We start from the raw sequence: 24,378 nt of genomic DNA on the forward strand, positions 1-24,378 counted from the left end.
CGGGTTAAACTGGCTGTCTGGAGTTGGGGTTTCCCAAAGCTCCCCACTCCCAGCCTTGGCTTCCTGGATACCTGGGAAGTCACATTATTAGCCAGCCAGTAGAAAAAATACCTTTTTATTAATTATTAGGAATAATCCATTCATTTAATGCAGGGCGTGTGTCCAGGAGACTTAGGTACTGCAGGACGGAAGAGGGGAACCGTGCAGGAGGAACAGTGAAAAGGGGGATGGCCCCCCGCCTGCCACAAACTATAAACAGCAAAATAAACACAAAGAATCACAAATAATGGGGTCCTTCCTTGTGTCTCCTCCCATCCATTCTTCCAGAATGACTCCCACTGTGGTCCCTAGAGGTGCCAGGGCATCTGGAAATTCTGGGCTGGGAGTGGGGTGCAGTGTGTGGCCTCGAAGTTGTGCAGATGCTTCTGAGCCTGAGGGGAGAGGGTGGGACAGGTGGGGTGCAGAGCACGGACACCCTCCAAACCCACTGCCCACTCTACAAAAGATGTCGCTTCCAATGCTTATGGGGTACCCTGTTCCCAAGCCCCACATGTGCCCCCTGGCCATTCAGGCACCCCCTTCCTGCTTCCCACCCTGGAGCTCACCAGAAACAAAGCCAGCTGCCGCCGTCCATCCACACTCATGTCCTCCCCTGCAGAGAGGAGACGCTCAAACTTGGGCCATGCACCTGGGTGTTCATCCCCAGCCCCCTCTCCTGCCCCGGGACTCCTTACCTACACTCCAGGGGAATTCAGGCCCGTGTTCGGCCTGGTAGGAGCGGAGAACGGACAGGCACCAGTCCTCCTCCACCTCCCATCGGCTGTAAATCGAGGCTGGTTATGGAGAGAGAGGAGTGCCCATCAGCAACCTGGCCCTGCTAGGCCCCCAACAAAGGCCTCAGTTGGTCCCCTCTCACCTTCCTCCAGCTGTGAGGAGGCCTCCAGCCACTGCCTCACCACTTGAAGACCCTCCTCTGCCATCACACGGGGATACCTACAGAGGGAGCGCCAAGGCAGGAGGTCGGGACCCAGTTCTCTGCACTCCTTATCCCTGACCCTTCTCCCCGCCCTCCTTGCGCTGGTGACAGCACACACATACACCCTGGCTCTCACCGATGCTGCAGGAGCTTCAGCAGGAGGTCATTGCCTCGGTTAGACATGATATCCTCAGGAACCCTGGAGGGTGAGAAGAATGTACACTGGAGGGGCTGGAGGCTGGGGAGGGAGGGTCTGGACACCTGGGTTTCTGGAGGGCAGAGGGAGGAGGGACAACTTCCTAGCTGTCTCTGGGATCCAGGAGGGCAGAGGTTCCCAGGCACTCACGTGGTGGTGATGATCTCATCCTTGGTTCTGCGGATCAGCAGCACAGGGCCCTGGTACCTTCAGAGGACAGTGTAGTAGGGAGGGAGAGTTCAGAGGGAGACAGGTGACACTGCCACCCCACCCCTACACTGGCTGCATTCTTACCCCCTGCTACAGTAGAGGGCCCCTTCACCCAGGCAAGCCCTTCACCCAGGGCTGAGAGTCTGAACACTTAAGAGTGGGCATTGCTCAAAGGCAGGCCTTGCTGGGAGATCCCTGCTATGCCAGGTATGAACTGTTTGGTTACCAGATCATGGGAGGGTCCAGGATCCCAGGGAAGCTGGGAGGGGTTGGGTCTGCTGGGGTGATGGCAGGGTCACTCAGGGGATGTGGGTCAGTGGCCTTTTGCCAGCTTGCACTTTACTACTAATTTCAGCATTTGAATACGCAGCACCATGTCTATGGTGGGGTGAGGCGGGGGAAAGGTGTTATATGCCGGACACTGGCCTGCCCTCACCTGCACAGCTGCTCCGCGTTGTTTAGATTGAGATGCTGCCTCACGGTCCTGGTCACCAGGCCCCCTAGAGTGAGATAAAAGTGAAGCGACAGCAGAGACAAAGCCCCTGCCCAACACAAAGGTCCCTACTGTTCATGGAGATAGAAAACTGAGGTCCCCAGACAGGGGAGTCCTCCTGCTTCTCAACAGGGTGACCTACTCCCCACCCACAGAAAGGGGAACCATCTCCAATTAGAACAGCTCCCAGTTCCAGCCCACCCCTTCCCTGCACTCACTCCAGCTGTCTGGCATGACCTTCAAGGCCAAGGGCACCAGGTCATCAAAGGAGGCATCCAGGATCACGGCACTAATGTCTGGATAAGACATGGCTGCCCACGTAGCTGGTACCAGGACAGGGAAGAAGGGTGATGATCAAGGGGATTCTGCCCACCACCCCCACCCTCATCCCACTGATCCTGTAGGCGGACCCCATCCTCCCTACTAAGTTAGTCCCAGGTCTCTCCTTAACCCCTCACTTCAGTCAGCCAGGGCTCTGCCTGGAGAGGATGGAGAGAGAACAAAGTGCACTGAAGACAATACACACAGGAAACATTCACTTCCCTGACCTCCCCATCCCAGGACCCAGGTCTGCTTCTTTTAATAACTGGGCACAAGGGTGGAAGGAAATATGAAGTGTATATGAATAGGATACCTTCCTCCAGACCCACTCAGAGATCCCAGTTCCATTCCTTTCTTTAAGCCTCCACCCCACTCCTGGGCCACCAGTGCATTTCCCCACCTCTCCTGGGTTGTGGGGTAGCATGGAGATGGCATGAATGTGCCTGCGCTGTGGGGGTAGGAGAGAGGCCGTTACCGGTGAAGCCGCCAATGGACCAGGCATAGAGGATGATGTCCTGGGGATGGAAGCCCAGGCGGTGGATGGCAAACTGGACCACCACATCCACGGCATTGGCCTCATTCTGCGGGAACGGCACCCCCTGCAGGAAGAAGGGCAAAGGGTGCTGAGTGGGTCAGCACCAAAGGCTGGTTTGCCTGCCACCCCCACCCTTCCAGCATGGACCCTTCCTGCAGCTACCCTGCAACAGAGAAGATGGAACTGCAGCTCTGAACAGACATTTCAGAGTGCTACAGTCTTATTTCATGGAAGAATAAATCTGTAGTCTTATTTCATGGAAGAATAAATTTCTGTCAGTGGCATTTAAAAAGAAGAAAAGAGTGGGGGAGAGTACAGCTCAGTGGTATAGTGTGTGCTTAGCACGCATGAGGTCCTGGGTTCAATCCCTCATACCTCCCTTAAAAATAAATAAATAAACATAATTACCTCCCCCTCCAAATAAAAATAAATGTAATGATAAAAAAAAAATCAGTAAAAAGAGGGGGAAAATACCCTAAAAAAAAAGAAAAGAATAGGGTGGTGGAAGGGGCTCTTCTCTCTAGAAACCAGTCATTTACAGCAAGGTCCTCCCTCCCCTGCTCCTGCCAATCCCTCAGTGTGAGAGAAGGGGGCTTGCAGCCCCTTGCTCTTGGCACCCAGGTCACAGTGAGTGGGAGACCCCATAGAAATATACATGACTTTCCCTGACTCCAGGAGCTGACCAGAGGGAGACAGACCATCATTCAGGAAGAGGAAGGGATTCTAGAGAAGGTCTCACCGTGCTTCCAGCAAAGCCTGGATGATTCCAGCCCAGGACTGAATATCCAGCTGTAACACAGGGTATGGAAGGGCTGGAACTTTACTGCCCACGTCCACCCCCTGCCCCAGCTCTGGAAGAAGGAGCCACAGGACAATGGAGCTCTAAACAGCCCCCCAACTCAGGCAAATAACTCCAAGCGTTCCCAGAATGGAGACATGACACCAAAGGTTCTGAGGCAGCAGAAGGGAGAGATACGTGATTGTTGGGGGCGGAACAGAACAAGGAGCATAATGAGGTTAGGGACACAGCCCAAGGGGAGGGATGTAAGTTTAGCAAAGCAAATCGGGAATGCACTTTGCCCCAAAGGCAAGGGTCTAAAACCTCTCCCAGAGAAAGTGGTTAGGCCCTGGGAAGCTGGGGACATTCCATTCCAAGGGGCAGAGATAAGAGGCCTGAGGCATGGGCCTACCTTCCAGAGGTGTGGAGACGCAGCCCACCTCATAGAAGCCCGCGTTCCCCTCACAGCAGATCACCTACAGGGGGAGCAGGAAGGAGCCAAGTTGGAACCAAACATCCCCCTAGTGGCAGGGAGGGCAGCCTGTGGGAGCTTCCTAGGGAAGAGGAAAGCTCACGTTTCCTGTTCTCTCCAAGGGGAATGGAAACATCTCATTTCACAGGGTCCATGAAGTGAGAAGAAAAGTGCTTAGCAAGCTGAGCCCTCAGAAAAAGAAGAATGATCTGAGTTGAGATGCTCAACCCCTCCAGCACAGTGTCGTTTTTCCTTGGAAGACCACCACCTGGATAGCTCTCAGGATGGGATTATGGATGTTTTTTCCCTTTCTGGTTTCTGGGCCCATTTTTTCTGTGACTGTTCTTTCATGTAGTATGCCAAGTGCTTTCCCTTTCCCTCCTGGGCTCCAGACTTGTGGCTAGATATACTCTACTGGTGCCCGAAGCCAGAGCCCAGATATGGTGGGACTTACGTAGACCCTCACAGCAGCTGGGCAGAGCCAGGACTAAAGCCCAGCTCCCTGTACTGCTGGCTCAGTGCTCGTTCCAGGGCTGTGGCATGGATGCAGGAGACTTCGGAGCAAGGCTGCCTGGGTTCAAATCCCAGCTCTCCCACTCACTAACTGTGTGATCTGGGGAAGTTATTCTGTGCCTCAGTTTCATCTGTAAAATGGGCTAATATAAACGGTACCTACCTTACAGGGCTGCTGTGAGATCAAACATATGCCCTGCATGTGTACGTGCTGTCTCAGCAGCAACTGTTACGATGATGACTTTTTTGATCCTTGCGTGTCAGCTCCTACTTCTTCATCTATTTCCCTATCACAGGGATTTCCTGCACCAAGAGGTCTTTAGGGTGTAGCTGGGAGATGGGGTTATCCCCACTGTGCTTCCTTAGGGGCTGTAGAACTGAGATCCCCAGAACCCCCACTGCCCTCCCCACATTCTGCCTTTGCACTCCCTGCTCCCTCTCACCAGCTTCTGTCCCTGGGGCTCAGCTGTCCCCCGTCGGTCCACAAACATGGTGTCAATCTCGTTGCCGTCACAGGCCAGTAACTTTGCCCGGCGCCCGTTACACTGAGTGTGCGAGATGCAACAGCCAGGTTGGACGGGCAGGAGGCCACATCCCAGGTCAGGGAAGAAAGGCTGTGGAGGGGAAAGGGAAGGGGAGCCTTACCTCTTCTACCAGCCGGGCCTGGCCCTGCAGCAGCACAGGCATGAGGGCCTTCTGGAGCAGATACACTGAGCCAGGATACAGCATCCGGCGCCCCAGCGTGTGTGCCACCAGGTAGCTGTGGGGAACATGGGTCTAATGAACCCCCAACCCCAGTGGGGCCCTGGCACCATCCCAGCCCTAGCACTCACAGACTCTGGGGCCTGCCTCACCCTTGACCTTCACAGGTTCATTTTTCCCCTTTCAGGACTTAATGAAACAATAATATATGTACCAACTTTTCAAACTTTTTCACGGCAACTTTTCAAAGATACTTTATATCATGGCCTGGTACATGCATATGCACATATAATACTGAAAGTTTTATGAGATAACACTTTCTATATACGATAAGTAAAAGCAAGGTAATTAACAATTATGATTCTGATAATATATAAATACAATTTATTAGAAGTCCCAAAATAGGCAATACTGATCACTGCGACATTCCCAATGTCTGCCATGTGGTAAGTGCTAAAAGTCTGGCACAGAGTAGGGGCTTAATAAATATTTCTTGAACAAATGTACTAATCTAGACACAAAAGATGTGGCAGGTGCTGTTCCTGAAAAAGACAGTTAAGCAGTTCCAGTTAATCCTGAAGTAGGATTTGTCCCCAGAACAACACTGTACAACCCCTTCCAACAGCCCCCTCAAAACCTCACACTTGGCTTGCCCCTCTGGTCAATCAGCACATGGTCAACAACCGACCACTAAGTCCACCCCTTCCTTGGTAGCCCACAACCCACCCCCCAGGCCCCAGCGACAGAATTCCCACAGTGCTGCTCCACTGTAAGATCCGGGTGGTCACTGGTGTTACTTCAGATGTCATCAGTGCCCACAACTACACTTTACTTGGGCCTCACCTCGTGCTCCCAGGCACCCAGGCAAGGTGGAAGCACTTCTGAATATGTTACCTACTTAATCTCACCAACCCTGTGAGCAAGTTGTTCACGGAGACAGAAAATGTAGCTCCTTCGAGGAGGAATGACCAAGGAGCAGAGGGGCCAGGGTAGGGCCGCAGCTGCCACCAGACCCTGCTGCGCTAAGGCTATGGGTTCCCTCCCCACCTGCAACCTCATTCTTCCTTCTCAGCCTCCCTGAAACAGCTTCTGAGTCAGACACAACTGCCTTGTGTCCCAGCTCTTCACGCTCCTCCTGTGAGACTCTGGATATCTGACCCTCTTCTTTTCACACAGAAACGTGAATCAAAATTACTCGGCTACAAATAATACGATGTATACAACATTCGGCTCAATAACTGACAGTTATCTAACAATGGAGCACCCAGTCCCAGAGCCTGCGCCCCATGCCCCTCCACCCCTGCCAGCCTCTGCTCCCTCTGCTCCCCACCTGGTGATCTGACAGGGCAGCTTCTTGACCTGGTCAAGGAGGGTGTCTGCCGTCCCCCGGTGCAGAGGCTCTGGGCGGAGCAGGGCCACGCCCCGGCAGGAAGGGCCCCCTTGGGACTCCTTCCTGAAGAATGGAAAGATGCAGGGGAAGACGGGGTCAGGAGCAGCAAGCTGGACGTCTGAGGTCTGATGGACAGTGGGGTCGAAGAATGAGGAGACGGCACTGGAAGGCAGGCACTGGAACCCAGAGAGGGTGGAGGTGGGGGACAGGTCAGAGTAGGGATGGAGCGAAAGAACTGGGGCCTCACCGGCTGCTGGGTTCTTCCCAGTGGAAGTCGACTGGCCAGCTTCTGAAGTCAAAGTTGTAGTTGGCAAGCTGCCTCTGTGGGAGGTCGAGAGAGAAGAGGGAGACCATGAAAAGGGGAGTAGGTGGAGGCCCACCTACCCACCCTCGACACTCGCATCATCCAGGGGACTGGTCCCCACACATTGTAGGGAGACAAGCAGAGGTTGACACTCTCTGGTTCACAGATGGAAAGCTCTGCCAGGGCCAGAAAAATCAAGCAAGGGAGGGTTCCCTAGCAGACACCCAGGCCAGCCTGTCTGCCCTTGTCTAGAAGCGAGACCCAACACTCTTTGCTTTTCTAAAATCTAAGACTGACTCACCCCCAGAAAGGGTGGCTGGAGGTGCTGGTGCTTTGGAAGGAAGGGATGGGGGCTTGTTGGCTGGTAAGGCTCCCTTTCCCACCTGGGTCCTATACATGATGCAATCCTGAAGGATCAACATGTCTGTCCCAAGGTGAGGAGGGAGGGAAGGGGAAAGTCACACCCACAGTAGCTCCTTTGCACCAGGCCACCACTTGAATGAAGCCTCTCTGACTGTTCCATCCTCATGGCCACCTCCCTTCCCTCAACTCCTGCAGCCACGGGCCGTTGATGCCACCCAGACCATCTGTGCCTCTGTTCACCCCACTGAGTCAGCCCCCGTGCTTTTTGAGGGCAGCAAGAGCGGTGTCTTCCACTCTGCCGTATTCCTTCCCGCACCCCGAGAGCTCCCCCGCACTCTATTTTGAGAATAGTTTTTTTACTTTCTGTCACAGGAATTTTTTGACATTTTCAAAAATAGCTGGACTAAAAGAGAGCAATAGAAAAACTGTACAGAAATGTAAATGGCAAAACAAAACAAAATGAAGAAAAGCCCATTTCAGGCAAGCTCTGTTCAGACCTGGACCCAAATGCTCTTAGTCACTTCCCTGCTCTGTGACTCTGCTTGGGTCATGTAACCTCTTTTTGCCTCTGTTTCCTCAGACATATAAATAAGGGCAATAATGCCACCTTATGCGGTTGTGTGAGGACTAGAAATGGTGTATCCCAAATGCCTCAGCCGGCGGCATGGCAGAGCATCATTACACAGCTCCGTAAGTGGTGGTGTGGGGTGACCAGTAATATGATGACAGTGGTCATAGCTGTTTGATCCCAGAAACCCCTTTGCTCCAGGAGAGAGCTTTATAAGGCCCCAAGGCCCCTTCTCAAAGATAATCACACTCCAGCAGTGGCAGGGCTGGAACAAGTCCAAGGACAGTCTGCCCTGGCTTTTGTCCCTCCTGGCGCCAGACAGTACTCCTGGGCGTGAGAATGGATATACCTGTCCATCTCGTCCTATCCCTCAACAAAACCAGCTCAGTGTTCAATGCACACAGCAAAAAAATAAACAGACATTTACAGAATGGGCCGCTGTGATGAAGAGAAAACCCCTTTCTAAGAAACACTGTGGAATGTTTCACATCTAGACAATTCTTGCAGGTGGAGGGTGGGGGATTGTTCTAGTGGAATATTTCATCAGAAGTGGGAGGGTGGAAAAATTCCTCGGGTGGACAGGTCACTTGTGGAGGGGAGAGGGGATCCAGTGACATGCAAGCAAAACACACCCCTGCACCCAACAGAAGCCGGACCAGTGCTCCGGGGAGGCAGCGGCACCTCTCACCTTGTTTTCCGCAGACTGGTTCCTATGTGTCGCCTCCAAGATGGTGATGAACTGCCGGTACTGGGGGTTGGTCCAGCGGCCGATGCCTGGTGGAGAGAGGATAGGAAACCATGTTAGGAAAACTGGGAAGCAAGATGAGTAGGTTTCAGGAAGAGAATTGGAGCTGGAGAAGACCCTGGAAGAAGTGGGAGGAAAAGGAATAGAGGGCCCTGGAGCTGGGGAGATAGGAGACCTAAGCCAACTCCCTTTCTCCGTAATCCTCCGAAAGCATTCGTCCCCTAACTTCTCCTGTTTTTCTTTATAGACTATCGACCTTCTACCCTCCAGGACGTTCATTCTCCCCAGTCATAAAACACTGTCACACGCCCGCACGCTTCGCCCTTGCTAACATTGGGTCTCTCTTCTTTTCACTCCACCCATCCCTGATGCCACCTTTCCCTCTTTTCTGTATAGTCCAACTCCCTGTCATCTGGCTTCACAGCTTTTGCTCTTGCCCCATAATTATGTCCTCGCTGAATCTGAGTCCCCTTCCTTGTCCTCATTCTCATTTAACTGTGCCACCCAGCACTCCTCCTGTCCCTGGGGATTCCTTTCTCTTCTGCTTCCTGGGTCCATCTTTGCCTCATTCAGTTCCTGGACTGCTCCTCTCCTGCCTCCCTTCTACGTCCCTCTCGGAATCGAAAGCCATTCCTAACACTGGGCTCTTTTCTCTCCTCACTTGGCCCCTCAGCGATCGCACCTGCTCTCCCATGACTGCCAAGAAGTCTCAAACCCTGACTTCTCTGCTCCCTCTGACCCGAAGGAGTCATGCCCCAGGCACTGCTCTGATGTGGGAGAAACAGCAGGAAACGAGCGAGACACACGGGTCCGGCCCTCAGAGAGCTGGCCTTTCTGTTGGGGGTGGGGTGGGGCTGGGGAAAGACAGTAAATGAGTAAACAGGAACATTTCAGAGAAGCGTAAGTGCTATAAAGAAAACAAAACCAGAATGAACTAGAATGCTATGTGTTATCAAGGGGAGAGCCCCCAAACAATACTGAGAATGAAACATGCTGCAGGATGATTCGGATAGAATGATGCCATTTGTGCTAAAAAGGTAAAATGCGCCCCCCCAAATGCTACATATTGTTTATACTCACCATGTCGCAGACTTTAAAATGCCTATTTTTTTCATATTTGAAAACTCTGAAATCAGTGTGTGTTTTACAATTTATAGCTGCTTAGATTTAATGGAATGAGGTATATATTGTGTAAAAGTAAAAAATATGGACCAGGAAGAAAACCTACACCAGATGACAGTGGCTACTTCTGGGGAAAGAGGAACGTGTGACTGGGGTTAGATTTAGGTGGGAATGTCAACTCTATCTGTAATGCTTTAGTATTTTACTGACAAAACGTATTTGAAGCAATAGCACAAAACACAAACATTTTAGTTCTTTTTGGTATTTTGTTCTCTGGACTTCTCTGTACTGAATTTTTCCCCCAGATTAAAAAAATGAAGAGGAGTGGGATCTATTTTTAGGCAGGGTGATCAGGGAGGGCCTGTCTAAGGAGGGAGCCCAGCCCCATGGTGATCAGGAGACAGAACAAGCAGAAGGTCCTCACCTTGGGCTGGACCCACCTGTAGCCATCCAGCTCCTGACCCCACCACTCCCTTCTCAGGACCCCCCTCCCCCAGTTTTCATCATGTGCACCCACCAGAGGGCAATGATTTGGTTTGTCTCTCCATTTTTAAAATTGTGAGATAATAACATATGTACATAAAACATACATTCAGCTTAAAAGATACAAACATTCATGTACCAATCACCCAGGATGAGAAAGAGAACAAAGCCATCTCCCGCCAGGAGGCCTCCTTGGCCTGTTCCCTCCCCACTCCAGGTAAGCAGTCTCCTGACTTTCAAGATACCCATGCCTGTGATTTTCTTTAGTGTTTCACCACTTAGATCTGCATCCCTGTTGAACTTCATATAAATGGAAACATACTGCATAAACTATTTGGTGGTCAGCATCTTTCACTCAGCATAACACCTCTGAGATCCATCTGTGTTGCTGAGTGTAACTCTACAGTCTGTGTGTCTGCCTTGCTCTATGGCGTTCTGTTGCAGGACTATACCCCCTAATGTATTTATCCATTCTGCTATTCGGGGCCATGCAATCCAGTTAGGGTTATTACAAACATATATATGGATATATATGGAACTGTTGTAGGGTATATGCATCTTTTCTAGGTAACAGCAAATGTTTCTGCCAATTATTTGTTTCTATTTACGACTCAAGCCCTTTAAGGAAAAGATCATGCCTTGACCATTAATTACTCCCCCTCAGAGACCAGCACCAAATTATATTTGCAGAAGGTACTTAATGAATATTTACCCAGTGATGGTATGTCCAAACCAGATCCCTCTCCACCTACCTCGGAGGCAGGCCACTCCTGCCAGTAGTAGAAGCAATGTCCCAGCATAGTGAGAAAATGGCACCACTTTGGACAAACTCAGGTAACCTGGATGGGAGAGGGATTATGTGAGACGCTTTCCCCCTTGACCCTCAGCTCCTTTCCCAGTTTGGTCCCAATCTCCACCCCACACCCTCTTTGGGGGACAGCCACACCCTCAGAGGAAGAAGATGCCTGATGGAAGAGGGAAGCCAAGCCATCCTCACAGGTTCCCTTTCCCCTTTAGGAGATGGGCTCAGCTGCCGAAAACCTGCCCATTTCCTGTCCCACCACCTTGGAAACCACACTGACCTTTCCTGTACAAGTAGAAGAAGGCGAAGGGAGAGGAGTAATAAGAGATGGACCAGAAGACTGAAGCCTGCAGCAGAGAGACAGGGACAAGCAATCAATACACTCACACACATGCACGCACACACAAGTCTGCCATTTCCAGGCCTAGGCTCTGAGCAAAGTGGATAACCTGAAGGATAGTATCATATCAAGTACCTACTCTGTGCATGACACCATGCACACAGTAGGTGCTCAATAATTTGTTGAAAAGCAGTGTGTCAGAGCATAACACAGGCTGGGAAAACTAGGTACAGCTTCTATTTTCTTCATCTAGTCATCTCTGGACATAATTTCATCACATCTGAAGGCCAGTCTCTTTTTCTACTCAAGTCAATCAAGCCTCTTCAATCAGCTCTGCTCAGGACAGCCCCTGGCCTGGTCCCCAAGAGATGCACAAACGTCACCACAGGAACCTTGCCAGAGACAACAGCTGTCTCTGCAGCCAAAGAGGTTAGTTGCCAGGGAGGACAGGTCACTGGGGACTGCAGGACCCAGCACCTGGGGATGGTCCCAAGAGTAAAGGGTTTCCTCGTGGCTCAGGCTGCCCCAGAGAAAGCAGTGCACATGCCAAAGGGGAGTACCAAGTATGCGCGTTTGAGAGCCGTCTATGTGTGTGTGTTGGAGATGTCTGCTGCAAAGCCCAGAGCATTCCCCACCCCCAGGGGCGCTGCCTTCTCCTAGGCTGGGGAGGAGGAAGTTCAGGAGGGCAACTGGCTCTGAAAAGATGCAGTAGTAGTCTCAGATGCCCGGGGCAGACATACCAGTGCCAGGATGCTGTCAGCATGTTTCTCGAGGGCACGGGGCTGATAGTACGTATCCTGCCAAAACAGATGGTGGAATTAAGGACCCCGCTCATTGACAAGTTCTCCCTCTTCCCTTTCAGAAGCCCTGATGTGTGTCCTTTGGTTCTAGCCCCCAAAGCCATCTCTCCTGGGACACCTCTGGCTCCCAAGGAAGCCTCTCTTCCCCATCACAACTGAAAGCCTGATTTCCCACTCCAGACCATAGGAACAAACACGGGGGTCTGGACTTGGAAGGAAAAGTGAAAGCAACATTGGACGACTCTTGTTTTTTCACAACGCAGTTTTAAATGGGTTGTTTGCATATGGGAGAGGGGTTAGAGAAGGAAAAGACACCATGACAACTTTTAAAGGGAAAGAAGAGCCAGAAATAAGAGTGGGTTTTTGTTCGTTTGTTATTTAGGAGTAGGTGTGGCTGGAGGTGGGCAGTTTGCAGAGGACAGTAAACATAATTTGAGACTCCCGATAAAAAGGAAGACAACATTTACGGGCACAGCCTACCACCACCCCAGCTTTCAGGAACGCAGTGATCCTGGGGTCTCCAAGGTAGGCTGGGTGTGGGGTGAGGGGAGAGCGGATACACGATACGTTGAAGAAATCATTTTGAAATTCAAGGCCGGGGAGGATAAGCGGAACCGAGTGAGGCACTGAGTAAGAAGAAATGGAGAGCGTGATGGCAAAATCACCCAGCTCCGGAATCCGCGCAGGGTCTCTTCCAGGACTTTTAAGAGTCAATTGGGACCGGCAGGAACCACGACGGGTAGGGTGAGAGGCCGCGAGAGGAAAAAGGAGTGGTAGTCAGAATGAGAAAGCACTGGCAAACAGCGATAAAGCAGACGGCCAGTCCACAGGCGTGACTTTAACCCAGGAAGCACAAAGAGCGCAGACTTTGCGGACAACTGGCTTGACAAGCAGGCTCCCCCTATTTCCAATAATGGGCGCTTCTGGGGATCAAAGGCCGCAAAGGGGTTTGGGCCATACTATGTTTTTAACCAGGGGAGAACTCGACTCACCCAGGAGCTGGAAGGGGGGGTAGTGACTGAAGTTGGAGTCCCAGGGACGCCGGACGGGGCCCTTTCAGAGTCCCTTTCCCGGTAGATTTTGTAGAGCCGGGGGCCTAGGACGCAGCTCAGCAGCTTCGCCATGGCCCCGGGCCGGGCCGCTGCTCTTCCAGCAGCAGGTCCCCCTGCCGGCCCCGCCCTCCCCCGGCCTCTAAGATGTTGCGTGCCCTTGACGTCAGCACGTACCGGCTCCGCCTCGTGCCGAGTCGAGACATTTTCAGCGCTTCCCGAACAGAGTTTCGCGCACTTGGAGCTACGGGTACAGCAATGGACAGAAATTAGTCGGAGGCGTTTGGAATGCGAGGAGGTAGAGAATTATCAGACATAAGTAAATCAGTTTTTTCTATCCCTTATTATTGGCAGACTCTCGAGTGACAGTGGGGACGAAGAGTAGGATCATGAGCATTTGACAAGAGCAACAAAAAAGGTGTCTAGGAATACATCTAATAAAAGATATGCAAGATTTTACCAAGAAAATTACAAAAGTTCTTGAAAGAGGTAAACGAAGCCTTGACTATGTGGAGAGCTACGCCGTGGTCATGGATAGGAAGATTTCGTATTGTTAAGATGTGTGAAATACTGTAAAAAAAAAAAAAAAGATGAATTATCGTACTTAAGCTTGAACAAATCTCAAAACCATAATATTGAGTGGAAAAAAGAAAGCCACAGAAGACTGTGCACAACATGACACCATAGTATAAAATTAAAAAACACATAAAATTTAATGATCAAGTATGTGAAAGATAAAGAGTGAATTTAGAATGTTGTTATACAGCATAGAGCATCTTTGAAATGATAGTATTCTGTTTCTCAATAGGTATACAGGTTTGTTTTATTTTTCTTTGTACCTGACACCTACGTAATATATAAACTCTTTAGCTTTTCACTGCAGTAAACACATATACAGAAAAGTGCACCAGTTGAGTATATCCATGTGATCAGCAGCACCCAGTTCAAGAACATATCATTACCGCATCTAGAAGACCCTCTCCAGATTACTACCATTTGCTACCACCCCACCAGAGGTAATCACTATCTTAATTTCTAACCTTGTACATTAGCTTTGCCAATTTCTGCACTTTATATAAATGCAATACGTGCCTTTTGTTTCTGGCTTCTTTACTCTCATTATGTTTGTGACCTTGTTGCATATCTTTGTGGTTTACTCATTCTCATTGCTGTTGAGTGTTCCGTGTATGAATATACCACAGTTTATTTAGCCATTATATAGTTGTACATTAGATATAGTCTTTGGTATACATGAAATATTTCATCAAAAACAACTGTTAAAGGAATAGCCTTTGAAAATAAATAACACATTACAAACTATTAGAGCTATATGAAGATCTGCCCTAAGAGTCCTGCCTGGGGCAAAGGGATGAATCAGTGAATTTTCCAGGCCCCTGCTAGCCTTCTCCTTGAGTTAATAACTTAATATACTCATCAGAGGCTCAGAAGAAGTCTGTGGTGTGCCAGGCAGCCACAAGGAATGTCATTCTGTCATTTATGGAGTACTGACTGGGTGTGCAGTCTTGTGCTGGGGTTCCATGGAAACCAACATGAAGACTCATCTTCACTCATGGCTGAGATCTCTAGGGTTGGAAGGCAGAACAGGGAATGTAATTCCAGACTGATGGGATGTGGACAACCGTGACTGCTTCTGGGCAGACGTCTTAGCATGGAGAGTTTTTGATCTGACTCCTTCAGCTGATGTGGAGTCTGAAGGGTGATGGGGTCATCTTCAGAGTGGCCTGAACTGGGTCTTTTCTCTCTCGGCATGGAAAGGTGGTGATCATTTTTTCTCCCTGGTAGACATGCAGCTAGGCTTTATCTCCCCAGCATTCACATCCCCTTCAGAGGCCCTTGTCACTCCAGACTAGGGAGAATGGGCGTTTATCTGGGCTCTGTTTCCTCCCTGGGGATAGCAGGTCCCAGGCAAGAGAAGTTGGCAAGCTCTCCCCATGGCTGTCTTATTCCTACCCCTTCTGTGCTTGTGTGGGCTCCCCAAGGCTGTTGCAGGTAAGGAGCAGGAGGTGAGGGATTCTCTAGCTCTTCCCAAGGTTGGGAGGGACTGCTGCTATTTCTCCTTAGGGGCCTGGGGAAGGCATCTGGCTCACGAAGATAGATTTACCCCAGTTGACCTCCCCCTGTCTCTAGTACTGGGGAAGACCCAGAGACCATGAGGGTCCAGGTCAGGTACAGTTTCCTTTAGAAAACAAGAACGGACAAGTAAATGCTCATCCAGAAAATGAGAAATGAGGGGAAGGGAGATGGGCATTTCTTAACTATTCCAGCCTTTCCCCTCTTGCCCTCAGAGTCCTTCACTCACTTGGTGGGGATGGGGGAGTCCTACCCTCTTCTATTCACCTCAATTTTTTGTAGCTGTCACTTGAAAAATGTGCTTACAGCCAGGCCCAGTGGTGGGGGTACCCAGGAAGGGGAGGAAGGTAGGAGGTTGAGTGGTGGGGTTGTGGATTTGATGGAGGGCTCTGGTCTCATACAACCCCCTCCCCACAGACAACATCCAGGCCATCTATGTCGCCTTGGGGGAGACGCTGGAGCTGCCGTGCCCCTCACCGCCCACCCTGCATGGGGATGAAATCTTGTCGTGGTTCCGCAGCCCTGCAACAGTCTCCTCTACTGTCTTAGTGGCCCAAGTCCAAATGGTCAGACCAACTCCCTACTCTGGGAAGCTCCAAAGGGAACCCCAGCTCAAACTGCTGGGAAACTACTCTCTGTGGCTGGAAGGGTCCAAGGAGGGAGACGCTGGGAGGTACTGGTGCGCTGTGCTGGGTCAGCACAACAAGTACCAGAACTGGAGGGTGTATGATGTCTCCGTGCTCAGAGGTGAGTGGGGGGCAAGCAGACCAGGGGCTACTGGGAGTTAGGGAAGCCCAGACAAAAAACGAAGGGCTCCCTCTCTCCCTCCAGGATCCCAGTTCTCTGCAAGGGCTGCAGATGGATCCCCCTGCTCTGTCCTCCTGTGCTCTGTGGTCCCTGCCAGGCGCCTGGACTCTGTGACCTGGCTGGAGGGGAAGGGTACTGTGAGGGGCCATGTACAGTCCTTCTGGGGTGATGGGGCTGCCCTGCTCTTGGTGTGTCCTGGGGAGGGGCTTCCTGAGCCCAGGAGACGTAGACCAAGAATCATCCGCTGCCTCATGCCACAGAACAAAGGGATCAGCTTTAACCTGGCAGGTAAACTGAGGGACACTATGGGAAGGATGTTGCCTCCAACACATCCCACACCGCTGGCTGGGGAGGAGGGGAGAGAGGAGGCAAATCTGTTATTGGCCACGTGGGGCAGTGTGGAGGGGGTCATTTTTGGTGGAGCAGACTGCTGCCTGGAGGAGGAGGACTCTTTTCTCATTGACTCAATCCATTTAGCAGAGAAGGGGGTTGGTTAAGCGAGCTTTCTCATGGAATAGACCATCAGCCAAGAGGGAGAAGAATTCTGGTGGTCTATATCTGTATTTAGAAATAGAATAATCTGTGACTTTTGTGAAAAATCCCTTAGCAGAGAGGAGGAAAGTAAGAATTATTGCTGGGGCAGTTGTCTTTTGAAGAAAGGATATATGCACCGATGTTATAATGGCCCATTGATAGTGGAGGCAGAAGGAGGAAAAATATATGATTGTTTTACAATAAAAAGTCCATTATGCAGAGAAAGAATGCTATTGGTTGTAGAATAACCCATTCGCAAGGCAGGAGGGAGGAGCCAATGCCCATTATTTTGGTAAGCATAGGCCAATTAATGGGCAGTGACTGGGTTTTATTTCCCTCTCCATCCTCAGCACCTAATACGGTGTCTGGCACATGGTGGGCACTCTGCAGATGCTTATGGAGTGAATGAATGGAAGAACGAATAAACAGAAGGCACTGTCTTTTTTCTTGAAAGGGTGGATTACTAGGAAGGGTATGAGTTAAAAATTGCAGTTGTGACTCATGGTCTGCCCTAGAGTTAGCTGTCCATGTGTAGGCAGGGGGCACTGGCACTCTCTATCAGTGTTAGCTCAGGGGGTCAGGGCGAGAGGCCTGGAAATGGGAGAAGGGGGGTTGTGGATATTGGGGGCAAGGAAGCATATGAAGTCTTCTTTTGGAAGAGCCCACCAGACTATGGGGGAAGCTTCTCTGTGGGGCACAAGGGACAGACCCCCTCCCTACATCCCTCCTGATCCCTCTTGTCTTGTCCTTGCTGCAGCCTCCACGGACGCCTCCCCTGCCCTCTGTGCCCCTTCCACAGACTGGGGTGTGCCCTGGATCCTGATGCTGTTGCTTGCAGTGGGCCAGGGGATCATTATCCTAGTCCTCAGCATCATGCTGTGGAGGTGGAGGGTCCAGGGGTCTCAGGGCAGAGGTGAGTCCCTCCTCCCCAGAGGGAAGAAGAGAGTTTGTGGGCACGAGGCAGAGGGGGTGAGCTCACATCTTGCTTTATGTGGTCTTCCCTAGGGGAGGAGGGGGTAAGGAATACAATTCTGAGTTATCTGACTTCTCTGCCGCACCCGCTATGGCTCCTTCTCCCCAGATGCCTCAATTCCTCAATTCAAACCCGAGATCCAGGTCTATGAGAATATCCATTTGGCCCATCTCAGGTGAGGAGCTAGGGGGCAGAGGTTTAAAACCCAGAGGAGACTGGGGTGGGGTGGGGTGGGGATCAGATGCTGGTCCCCAAGAGGTGGCGAATGGAAGTATCCTTAATCTGTCTTTCTCCTTTGCAAAACCCACAGCCCACCTGCCCCCAAGACCAGGTGATCTTAATGACAGCTGCTGGGAAGTGTCACCTGCTGTCTCCTTGGTCATCTGGCACCTGAAGGATTCCCTGAAAACCTTGGCAAGAGGGGAGGGGCTGGGAGTGCTACTTCCCAGTCCAGCTGGTCTCCAGCAGCCAAACTATGTTTTCTGTGTGTCTGTGTGTATGTGTGCGTGCATGTGTGTTTTAAGGGGCTGGGAGCTGAAAGAAAGAAGAATTATTTTGTGATGTCACCTATGAAAAGGTGTGATTTCCTATCTCGCAGTAGCCAGTGACAGGGTGGCCTGAGCCTGCAGTACCATGGGATGAAGGGAGCCTGGGGTAGCTGGCAAGGGCTGAGGAGGGTTGGGGATGGGCAGAAAAGACACAGAGGAATCCAGAGGCTGGAGCGCTGGGAAAGAATCAGCTATGGGGAACCAAAGGACAAATGGGGGACATTGAAGAAGAGAGAAGGGAAGAGGCTCAAGGCAGAGTAAGGGGAAAGAGACAGACAGAAAGAGAGAAAAATAGAAGTACAAAGTGGGAGGATGGAGGGACAGAGAGAATGGAAATAACACTCAACTTGCTTCTAATTTAAGCCAGATCCTCACCCCCGTCTCCTTCTCACAAAGAGAAGTTGAGAGAGAATAAGCACCTTTAATTGGACCCCAGACTTCCTCAGATGGAAGGGGAAGGAAGGGGTCAGGATGGGGTGCCCCCCCCACACCCCTCCTTATCCTCAGCACTCCATTGTGGCATCCGGAGCAGGGAGCAGCTTGTCACCCTGACATCCTGACAGCCCCACAAGTCACATGCTCTCTCCTTAGGCAGCGAGAGTGTCCTCAGCGGTGGGTGGGTGGATTCTCCGGTTGGGTGTGTAATCTGGTTTGTCAGTAAACCATGGACAAGTCTGGGCTGGTGAAGCGGGGGAGGACACTGGTGTTCCTTGTCTCCTGTGGCCTCCTAGCCACACCCTCACCACTCCACCAGGGGCCCTTTTGTGTATCCAGTCAAGCTTGGGCTTCACTGGAGAAAGGGCCTTTTTGTGTATCTAGTCAAGCTGGGGCTTCGCTGGAGAAAAGCTTTCTTGGAAGTCTCACCTCAGCCTTCACGCTGCAGTGGCTTAAGCTAAGCTATTGGCAAGAAGGAGGATGCCAATGACAGATGGAAGATGAAGGGACAGTTATTTTTCAGGTGCCAGCATCCCAGCCCAACCCACCAAGCAGCTATAGTTTGCTTTTAGAGAGAGAACGTGTGTGCTCGTGCACACACACACACACAGGCGTTTCCGGACTCCCAAGACAGCACTTTTATTATGTATACTCTTCCTAGCTCCCCAAGCCCTCCTTCCTGAGTTCCTGACCTACTAAATTAACCTTTCCTAACAGAACTCTCTTCCCCACCACATCTGATGCCCCTTCAATCCCCTTGCCTGGGACCCCCAGCTCCATCAAACACTTGCCTTGCCAGAAGGCTGGGGTGAGAGAACACATCAGCAATGGACATCTAGAAAAGGCCAAAGATTTAGAACAGGTGTTCTTTATGAGGCTGGGCTCTGGGCAGGAACTCTGGGCCAGGAGGGGCTGGAGCAATGCCTGCAGGAATCAGGTCTTGTGGGGGTTCTGGGAAGCTCTTGAGACCAGGGATCTGAGGTCACTGTACAAAATCAGGTTCTTGGCCAAATCTCACAAGTGTCTGTGCAGGTGTTCCCAGGGCCATGGTGATGGTAGAGGAGTCCTAGGTTGACGGCTGTAGGTCTGTGAGAGGCTAGTGGAGAAGGTGGCCTCCCCAGGTGAAGCTGGCCATGAGGACGAGCAGGGTGATGAGGAGGCAGCTGGGGAGCCGCTGCAAGGTGGTGGCCGCATTGCACAGGTCCTGCTCACAGCAGTGGTGCTGCAGAGAGTAGGAGCGCTCCCAGTAGGTGGCATGGCCCTGCAGAGGGCACTGGGCCCTTGGGAGGCAGCCTTTCCGCTGGATGACCTCACTCTGCTCTGTGGGACAAAGGGAGAATGCCAAGGCTTGGGCAGGAAAGAGGCAAGGGCCAGGAGGCCACAGGAAAGGTAGGATGGATGGCAGTGGGGAAGACCTGGAGAAGGTCCACTGGACCAGAATCCTACCTGAGGTACCAATGCTGATGCCACAAACTTCATCATCCTGACACTCGGTGGGAATAGGGTAGCAGGGTTTGGCGAAGTTGCAGGTGTAACAGCGGAGCCGTCCCTGGGCAGAGGATGTGGTGAGACCTGTGAGATGGATGGAGACCAGGCAGGGAAGAGAGGCAAACAGGACAGGTGAGAGGCTGAGCCCAGATCTGGGAATGGGATGCACAGAGAGAGGTGATACACAAAATGGGAGAGGGAAGCGTGAAATGGAGAGAAAAGCAGACAGAAGTAGAAAAAGAGACACAGAGAAGGGAGGGGAGACAGTGCCAGAAAAGAAAAAGACACAGAGGCAAGAGGGATACAGGAAGTGAGAGAGATGCACAAACATGAACAGAAGCCAAGAGACTCAGAGATGAACACAGAGAATGATACAAAAAGCCAGACGGGATGGGAGAGGGATGGCAGTGAAGAAGTTAAGCAGATGGTGCCAAGTCAGATGGGAAAATAGGAATTAACATTGACCAAGGGGCCCAGCCAAGAAGCAAGAGGCAAGATAAGGGTCAGGGGAGACAGAGGCATGTCAAAGACGCCAGAAGGAAGAGACAGTTATTCTCAAATGTCTTTGAAAAGAAACTTTTTTGTTTCACCTCATTAGACTGGCCAGAGACTGTTCCAAATATCTCTTCTTTCCAAAACCCCTACAGCTCTCTCCTTGGCATCTCTCAGCACACTCCCCAGCCCCCTCCCCAGCCCTCAGGCTCCTCCACAAGCCCCTGCCACCACCCGACCCTGCCTCTAGCCCCCAAGGATTCCCCAGCTCACCCTTACCCAGTGCCCCACCAAGAAACAGAATGCAGAAGAAGATGCTGGAGGTGCCCATGGCTGGACCCGGGGCTCAGGAGTCTGGGAGAATGTGATCTGTACCCTGAGATCTGAGAGTTGGAGAGTTGGAGCATCTGAGCAAGACAGGGAGGGACCAGAAAACAAACACACCTAGGGAGTGAATCTGTGGGGGGCGGAACTGGGAACAGATTCAGCAGCCTGACACAGCAGGGGCCCTGGCCCCACTGCTCTCACATCCTCCCTGCCTCCTACTGGAGTCTGCTCTTACCTTGAGGATCTTCTCTGCTCTTAACGTTTGCCTGTTACTCTTAGTTGCGTCTGCCGCTCCTGAGTGGTGTCTGTCAGTGTCTGTCACTTCCCCTCCTACTCATCTCCCTCCCTCCCCTTGTCTCAAGCTGTTCTCTGCTCTCTCCCAGTTTTTGTTTCTTGGTGTTTTCCCCTTCTGTGCATTTAAGTCTCTGAAGGTCACCCTCCTAAACAGCCTGGGCCCAGATCTGTTTGCGCATGGTATTTGAGTGTGGAATTAGCAACCCCCCAACCCCGCAACCTGCACACACAAAGCCCAGCTGCAGCTGCGTAAGGGAGGACCCCACCCAGCCTCTGATCCCTTTGATCTCCCCAAGCCTTAACATTGCTATCCCATAATTATCTCTCCTGCTTTACTACATTGGAGGAAAGAATTAATTATGGGTGGGGCCAGAGGGACTGATGTGTTTCCACTGGGGCAGGGATGGGGGGGTCAGAAAGACTAGGAAGGAAGGCAGCGATAAGATCTGGAGCAGTGGTGGGGCGTGTGGTAGAGTCTGGAAGACTAGGGCTTGAGAGTCTAGGGAGAAGAGCCGCATCTAGGGAATCAGGGCAGAATGTACCAGGAGGAGTAAGAGGCAGACTGGGCTGGGGGAATGTGAGAGGGAGTGAGACAGAGGACACCCAGGTATTTGTTAAACAGCAGTTTTCAAAAACATTTTTCATATCAGAACCTCTTTACACTCAAAAATTACTGAAGACCCCAAAGAGCTTTTCTTATGTAAGTTACATCGCTATTTGTTATACTAGAAATCGAAATAGAACAGTGTGATAGGTTTATTCAAAAATTTAAAAATAAAAAATAAAAATAAAAAATCAATAAACCTATTACATGTTAACAAAACATGGTTTTGTGAAAAATAGCCTCTTACCCAACAATACAGTAAGAAGAGTGGCGTTGCTTTATCCTTGGGAGAATCTATTTAATGTCAGGCTTAATAGAAGAACCAGAAGATGACTGGGTTTTCACATCTGCTTCTGCATTCAACCTGCTGGGATGTGTTATTTTGGTTGAGGTTATAGTGAAAATCTGACCTCACACAGATAAGTCATTGGAAGACTGTCAAAGACCCTCTCAAAGGGTCTTAGGGACCCCCAGGAGTTCTGGGGCCACCGTTTTAGAACTGTTTCTGAGGTGGAGGAGTTTGAGGACTTCAGAGGAATGTGGGGACTCCTGTGGGGGCCCCTCCCTGACCCCATTGGGGCCCCGGTGCCTGCTGGGGGAGACTCTTTCCTCCCCTTTTATTGCCCTATAAAGCCCAAGGCCAGGGGGATAAAAGGCTGGCAGAGCAGGGCCAGGGAGGGGGGTGGGAGGGAGGGAGAGGCGCTCTGGACACAGGCAGACACGATGAACCCCCTATTTGTCGGGATCCTACTCAGCACCCTGCTGGGGGCTGCCTTGGGTAAGGAGGCAGCCCAGGCGCCTCTCACACAGGCCGGTCCCCCTCTGCCAGCGGCTCCCTTGAGAGCCCAGGTCCGGCACCTCTTCTCTCCTGCCAGGAAATCGCATGCGGTGCTACGACTGCGGTGGAGGCCCCAGCGGCTCCTGCCAAGAGACCGTGACCACTTGTGGAGAGGGCGAACGTTGTGGCTTCCTGGAGCGCAAACCCAAAGGGGACGTGGGACAGACCAAGCTGTCTGGAAACCGTGAGTCCTCAGTTTCTCCCCCTTCCTCCCAGCCCCTCCCTGCCTCCAGCCCATCCCTCAATCCTTCTGGCTTCCAGAACCTTCCAGGCTCAGTCTGGCTCTGGGCAGATGGTGCCATTGTCGGAGTGGAGCAGTCTGTAGCCCCTTCTGGCTCCTGGCGCTGAGCCCTGGAAGCCTGCCATCTGTGTAGCCCCACCTCCCTCCTTTTGACTCTCCAGAGTCTCATAGGCCCATTCACTCACAAATGGTTGGAAAAGCTGTGTCCCTTGAAGGACCAAAATATTCAACCAAACTTCAAATTGCAGGCATCAGTTAAGGATCCCAGAGGGGTGTGTGTGTGTGTGATTTTAAATTTTAATTAATTGATTAATTAATTTTTGGATGACTGGGTCCAGCCTACTGCTCCTGGAGCAGCCCCCCACCCAATTTTTAATTTTGAAATAATTTTAGATTGACAGAAAAGTTGCAAAAATAGTACAGAATAGTACTGTATATTCTTCACCCGGCTTCCTCAAATGTTAATATCTTATAAAGCCATAGTACAATTAGCATAATCAGAAAATAACACTGGTACAGTACTACCAGCTACTCTACAGACCTTACTCAGTTTAGCTGGTTGTCCCACTTATGTCCCTTTTCTGATACAGAACCCAAACCAGGAGCCCACATAGCACTTAGCTCTCATGTCTTCTTAGTTGCCCCTTCTCTGTGACAGTTCTGAATCTTCCTTTTTTTTCCCCATGATCTTGACACTTTTGAAGAGTCCTGGTAAGTTACTTTATAGAACATCCTGCAATTTGGATTTATCTGATATTTTCTCATGATTAGATTGAGCTCATGAGATTTGGGCAAGAAATGATGTTGGTCTCTCTCAGTGCATCCCATCAGGGGATTCACAGTGTCAACGTGTTAACTGTGATCACTTGGTTTTGGGGAGGTGTTTTTTGAGGGGGCAGAGGATCCCTTTGGGCTCCTTGAAGTCACATCTGCTCTGCCGCAGAAGGCAAGTCCTCAAGCCAGGCGTCCAACACCCCAGTCTCATTCTCTCTCTCAGCCTCAGTGACCTTGATTCATCATCATCCAGCCTGTGTGGCGGCCCATCATTGCAATCGAGTGGAAACAGAAGTGGTGGGAGAGGTGACTTATACGACCCACAGGGACTGCTGCGTCGGAGACCTGTGCAACAGTGCTGTGGCAAGCACTGCGGCCCCTGCATGCCTCTTGGCCGCAGCGGCCACCACCCTGGTCTGGCTCCTGCCGGGACTGTGGAGAGGGTAGAGGGAGCCGGGGAAGGGAAGGGAGCAATGGAGCAAGGGAACTAAGGCACTCTGAAGTGAGAAGACAAACACTCCTCTTTGAGCCATTAAAAGCTATCCACCACTCTAAAGCTGACTGGAAAATTCCATCTTTTGTTGATGGGAGGGCTGAAGGAGTGATATGGGGTCATCTAGGCTTGAGTTTAGGGGTCATCAAGGATCAGTGGACTTAGTTACAATGGTGCACTTCTTAGCCAACTAAACCCCAAAGGACAATGGAGAATCTGCCCTAAGTTGCTCCTACATCCTGTTGCTAGAGAGAATCTTCCTTAGCAACGAGGATCA

At 51.2% G+C, this 24,378-nt stretch overlaps 4 protein-coding genes across 8 annotated transcripts; 2 read left to right on the forward strand and 2 right to left on the reverse strand.

Annotated features, from left to right (window-relative positions):
* Positions 1 to 99: 99 nt before the first annotated feature.
* On the reverse strand, positions 100 to 13,314 carry ABHD16A (abhydrolase domain containing 16A, phospholipase). Its single transcript, XM_074348367.1, has 20 exons — positions 13,106 to 13,314; positions 12,054 to 12,110; positions 11,254 to 11,320; positions 10,924 to 11,010; positions 8,510 to 8,595; positions 6,834 to 6,907; positions 6,527 to 6,649; positions 5,140 to 5,254; positions 4,938 to 5,039; positions 3,922 to 3,985; positions 3,471 to 3,520; positions 2,672 to 2,795; positions 2,094 to 2,198; positions 1,819 to 1,882; positions 1,323 to 1,379; positions 1,113 to 1,175; positions 917 to 993; positions 735 to 833; positions 606 to 652; positions 100 to 431 (listed from the first exon to the last, which is right to left on the reverse strand). Exons 1-20 carry the CDS (start codon positions 13,235 to 13,237, stop codon positions 348 to 350), a joined length of 1,677 nt encoding a protein of 558 aa, XP_074204468.1. The 5' UTR covers positions 13,238 to 13,314; the 3' UTR covers positions 100 to 347.
* On the forward strand, positions 12,117 to 18,058 carry LY6G6F (lymphocyte antigen 6 family member G6F). Of its 5 annotated transcripts, XM_010961500.3 has the most exons (9): positions 12,117 to 12,638; positions 13,517 to 13,651; positions 14,033 to 14,178; positions 15,079 to 15,172; positions 15,671 to 16,000; positions 16,085 to 16,348; positions 17,352 to 17,507; positions 17,676 to 17,742; positions 17,878 to 18,058. In XM_010961500.3, exons 4-9 carry the CDS (start codon positions 15,115 to 15,117, stop codon positions 17,900 to 17,902), a joined length of 900 nt encoding a protein of 299 aa, XP_010959802.1. In that variant the 5' UTR covers positions 12,117 to 12,638; positions 13,517 to 13,651; positions 14,033 to 14,178; positions 15,079 to 15,114; the 3' UTR covers positions 17,903 to 18,058. The 5 variants fall into 5 exon arrangements, with proteins under 5 accessions (XP_010959802.1, XP_074204471.1, XP_074204470.1 ...); XM_074348370.1 differs by lacking the exon at positions 13,517 to 13,651 and having other exon boundaries at positions 17,600 to 17,742; XM_074348369.1 differs by lacking the exons at positions 12,117 to 12,638; positions 13,517 to 13,651 and adding an exon at positions 13,362 to 13,481 and having other exon boundaries at positions 17,600 to 17,742.
* A 192-nt stretch (positions 18,059 to 18,250) lies between these two features.
* Positions 18,251 to 22,415, reverse strand: LOC105074062 (lymphocyte antigen 6G6e). The gene is made up of 4 exons (XM_010961503.3): positions 21,093 to 22,415; positions 20,810 to 20,913; positions 19,997 to 20,122; positions 18,251 to 19,870 (listed from the first exon to the last, which is right to left on the reverse strand). The coding sequence occupies exons 2-4, from the start codon at positions 20,859 to 20,861 to the stop codon at positions 19,647 to 19,649; spliced, it is 402 nt and encodes a 133-aa protein (XP_010959805.1). The 5' UTR covers positions 20,862 to 20,913; positions 21,093 to 22,415; the 3' UTR covers positions 18,251 to 19,646.
* A 63-nt stretch (positions 22,416 to 22,478) lies between these two features.
* On the forward strand, positions 22,479 to 24,164 carry LY6G6D (lymphocyte antigen 6 family member G6D). The gene is made up of 3 exons (XM_010961504.3): positions 22,479 to 22,533; positions 22,631 to 22,777; positions 23,832 to 24,164. The coding sequence occupies exons 1-3, from the start codon at positions 22,479 to 22,481 to the stop codon at positions 24,053 to 24,055; spliced, it is 426 nt and encodes a 141-aa protein (XP_010959806.1). The 3' UTR covers positions 24,056 to 24,164.
* The last annotated feature ends 214 nt before the right edge of the window (positions 24,165 to 24,378 follow it).

Source organism: Camelus bactrianus, chromosome 20, assembly GCF_048773025.1.
Source record: "Camelus bactrianus isolate YW-2024 breed Bactrian camel chromosome 20, ASM4877302v1, whole genome shotgun sequence".
NCBI lineage: Eukaryota > Metazoa > Chordata > Mammalia > Artiodactyla > Camelidae > Camelus > Camelus bactrianus.

Bases quoted from the DNA above. Each gene is read 5' to 3' on its own strand.
- LY6G6F (XM_074348370.1), top strand. From the start codon at position 15,115: ATGGCTGTCTTATTCCTACCCCTTCTGTGCTTGTGTGGGCTCCCCAAG. The intron at 16,001-16,084 runs GTGAGTGGGGGG...CTCTCCCTCCAG, and splicing joins TGATGTCTCCGTGCTCAGAG to GATCCCAGTTCTCTGCAAGG. The intron at 17,508-17,599 runs GTGAGTCCCTCC...GGTCTTCCCTAG, and splicing joins CCAGGGGTCTCAGGGCAGAG to GGGAGGAGGGGGTAAGGAAT.
- ABHD16A (XM_074348367.1), bottom strand. From the start codon at position 13,237: ATGGCGAAGCTGCTGAGCTGCGTCCTAGGCCCCCGGCTCTACAAAATC. The intron at 12,111-13,105 runs GTGAGTCGAGTT...CTGTTTTGGCAG, and splicing joins CCCCCCCTTCCAGCTCCTGG to GATACGTACTATCAGCCCCG. The intron at 3,986-4,937 runs GTGAGAGGGAGC...CTCCCCCTGTAG, and splicing joins AGCCCCAGGGACAGAAGCTG to GTGATCTGCTGTGAGGGGAA.
- LY6G6D (XM_010961504.3), top strand. From the start codon at position 22,479: ATGAACCCCCTATTTGTCGGGATCCTACTCAGCACCCTGCTGGGGGCT. The intron at 22,534-22,630 runs GTAAGGAGGCAG...CTCTCCTGCCAG, and splicing joins CCTGCTGGGGGCTGCCTTGG to GAAATCGCATGCGGTGCTAC. The intron at 22,778-23,831 runs GTGAGTCCTCAG...TCTCTCTCTCAG, and splicing joins GACCAAGCTGTCTGGAAACC to CCTCAGTGACCTTGATTCAT.
- LOC105074062 (XM_010961503.3), bottom strand. From the start codon at position 20,861: ATGGGCACCTCCAGCATCTTCTTCTGCATTCTGTTTCTTGGTGGGGCA. The intron at 20,123-20,809 runs GTAAGGGTGAGC...TCCATCTCACAG, and splicing joins GTTTCTTGGTGGGGCACTGG to GTCTCACCACATCCTCTGCC. The intron at 19,871-19,996 runs GTAGGATTCTGG...TTTGTCCCACAG, and splicing joins CATCAGCATTGGTACCTCAG to AGCAGAGTGAGGTCATCCAG.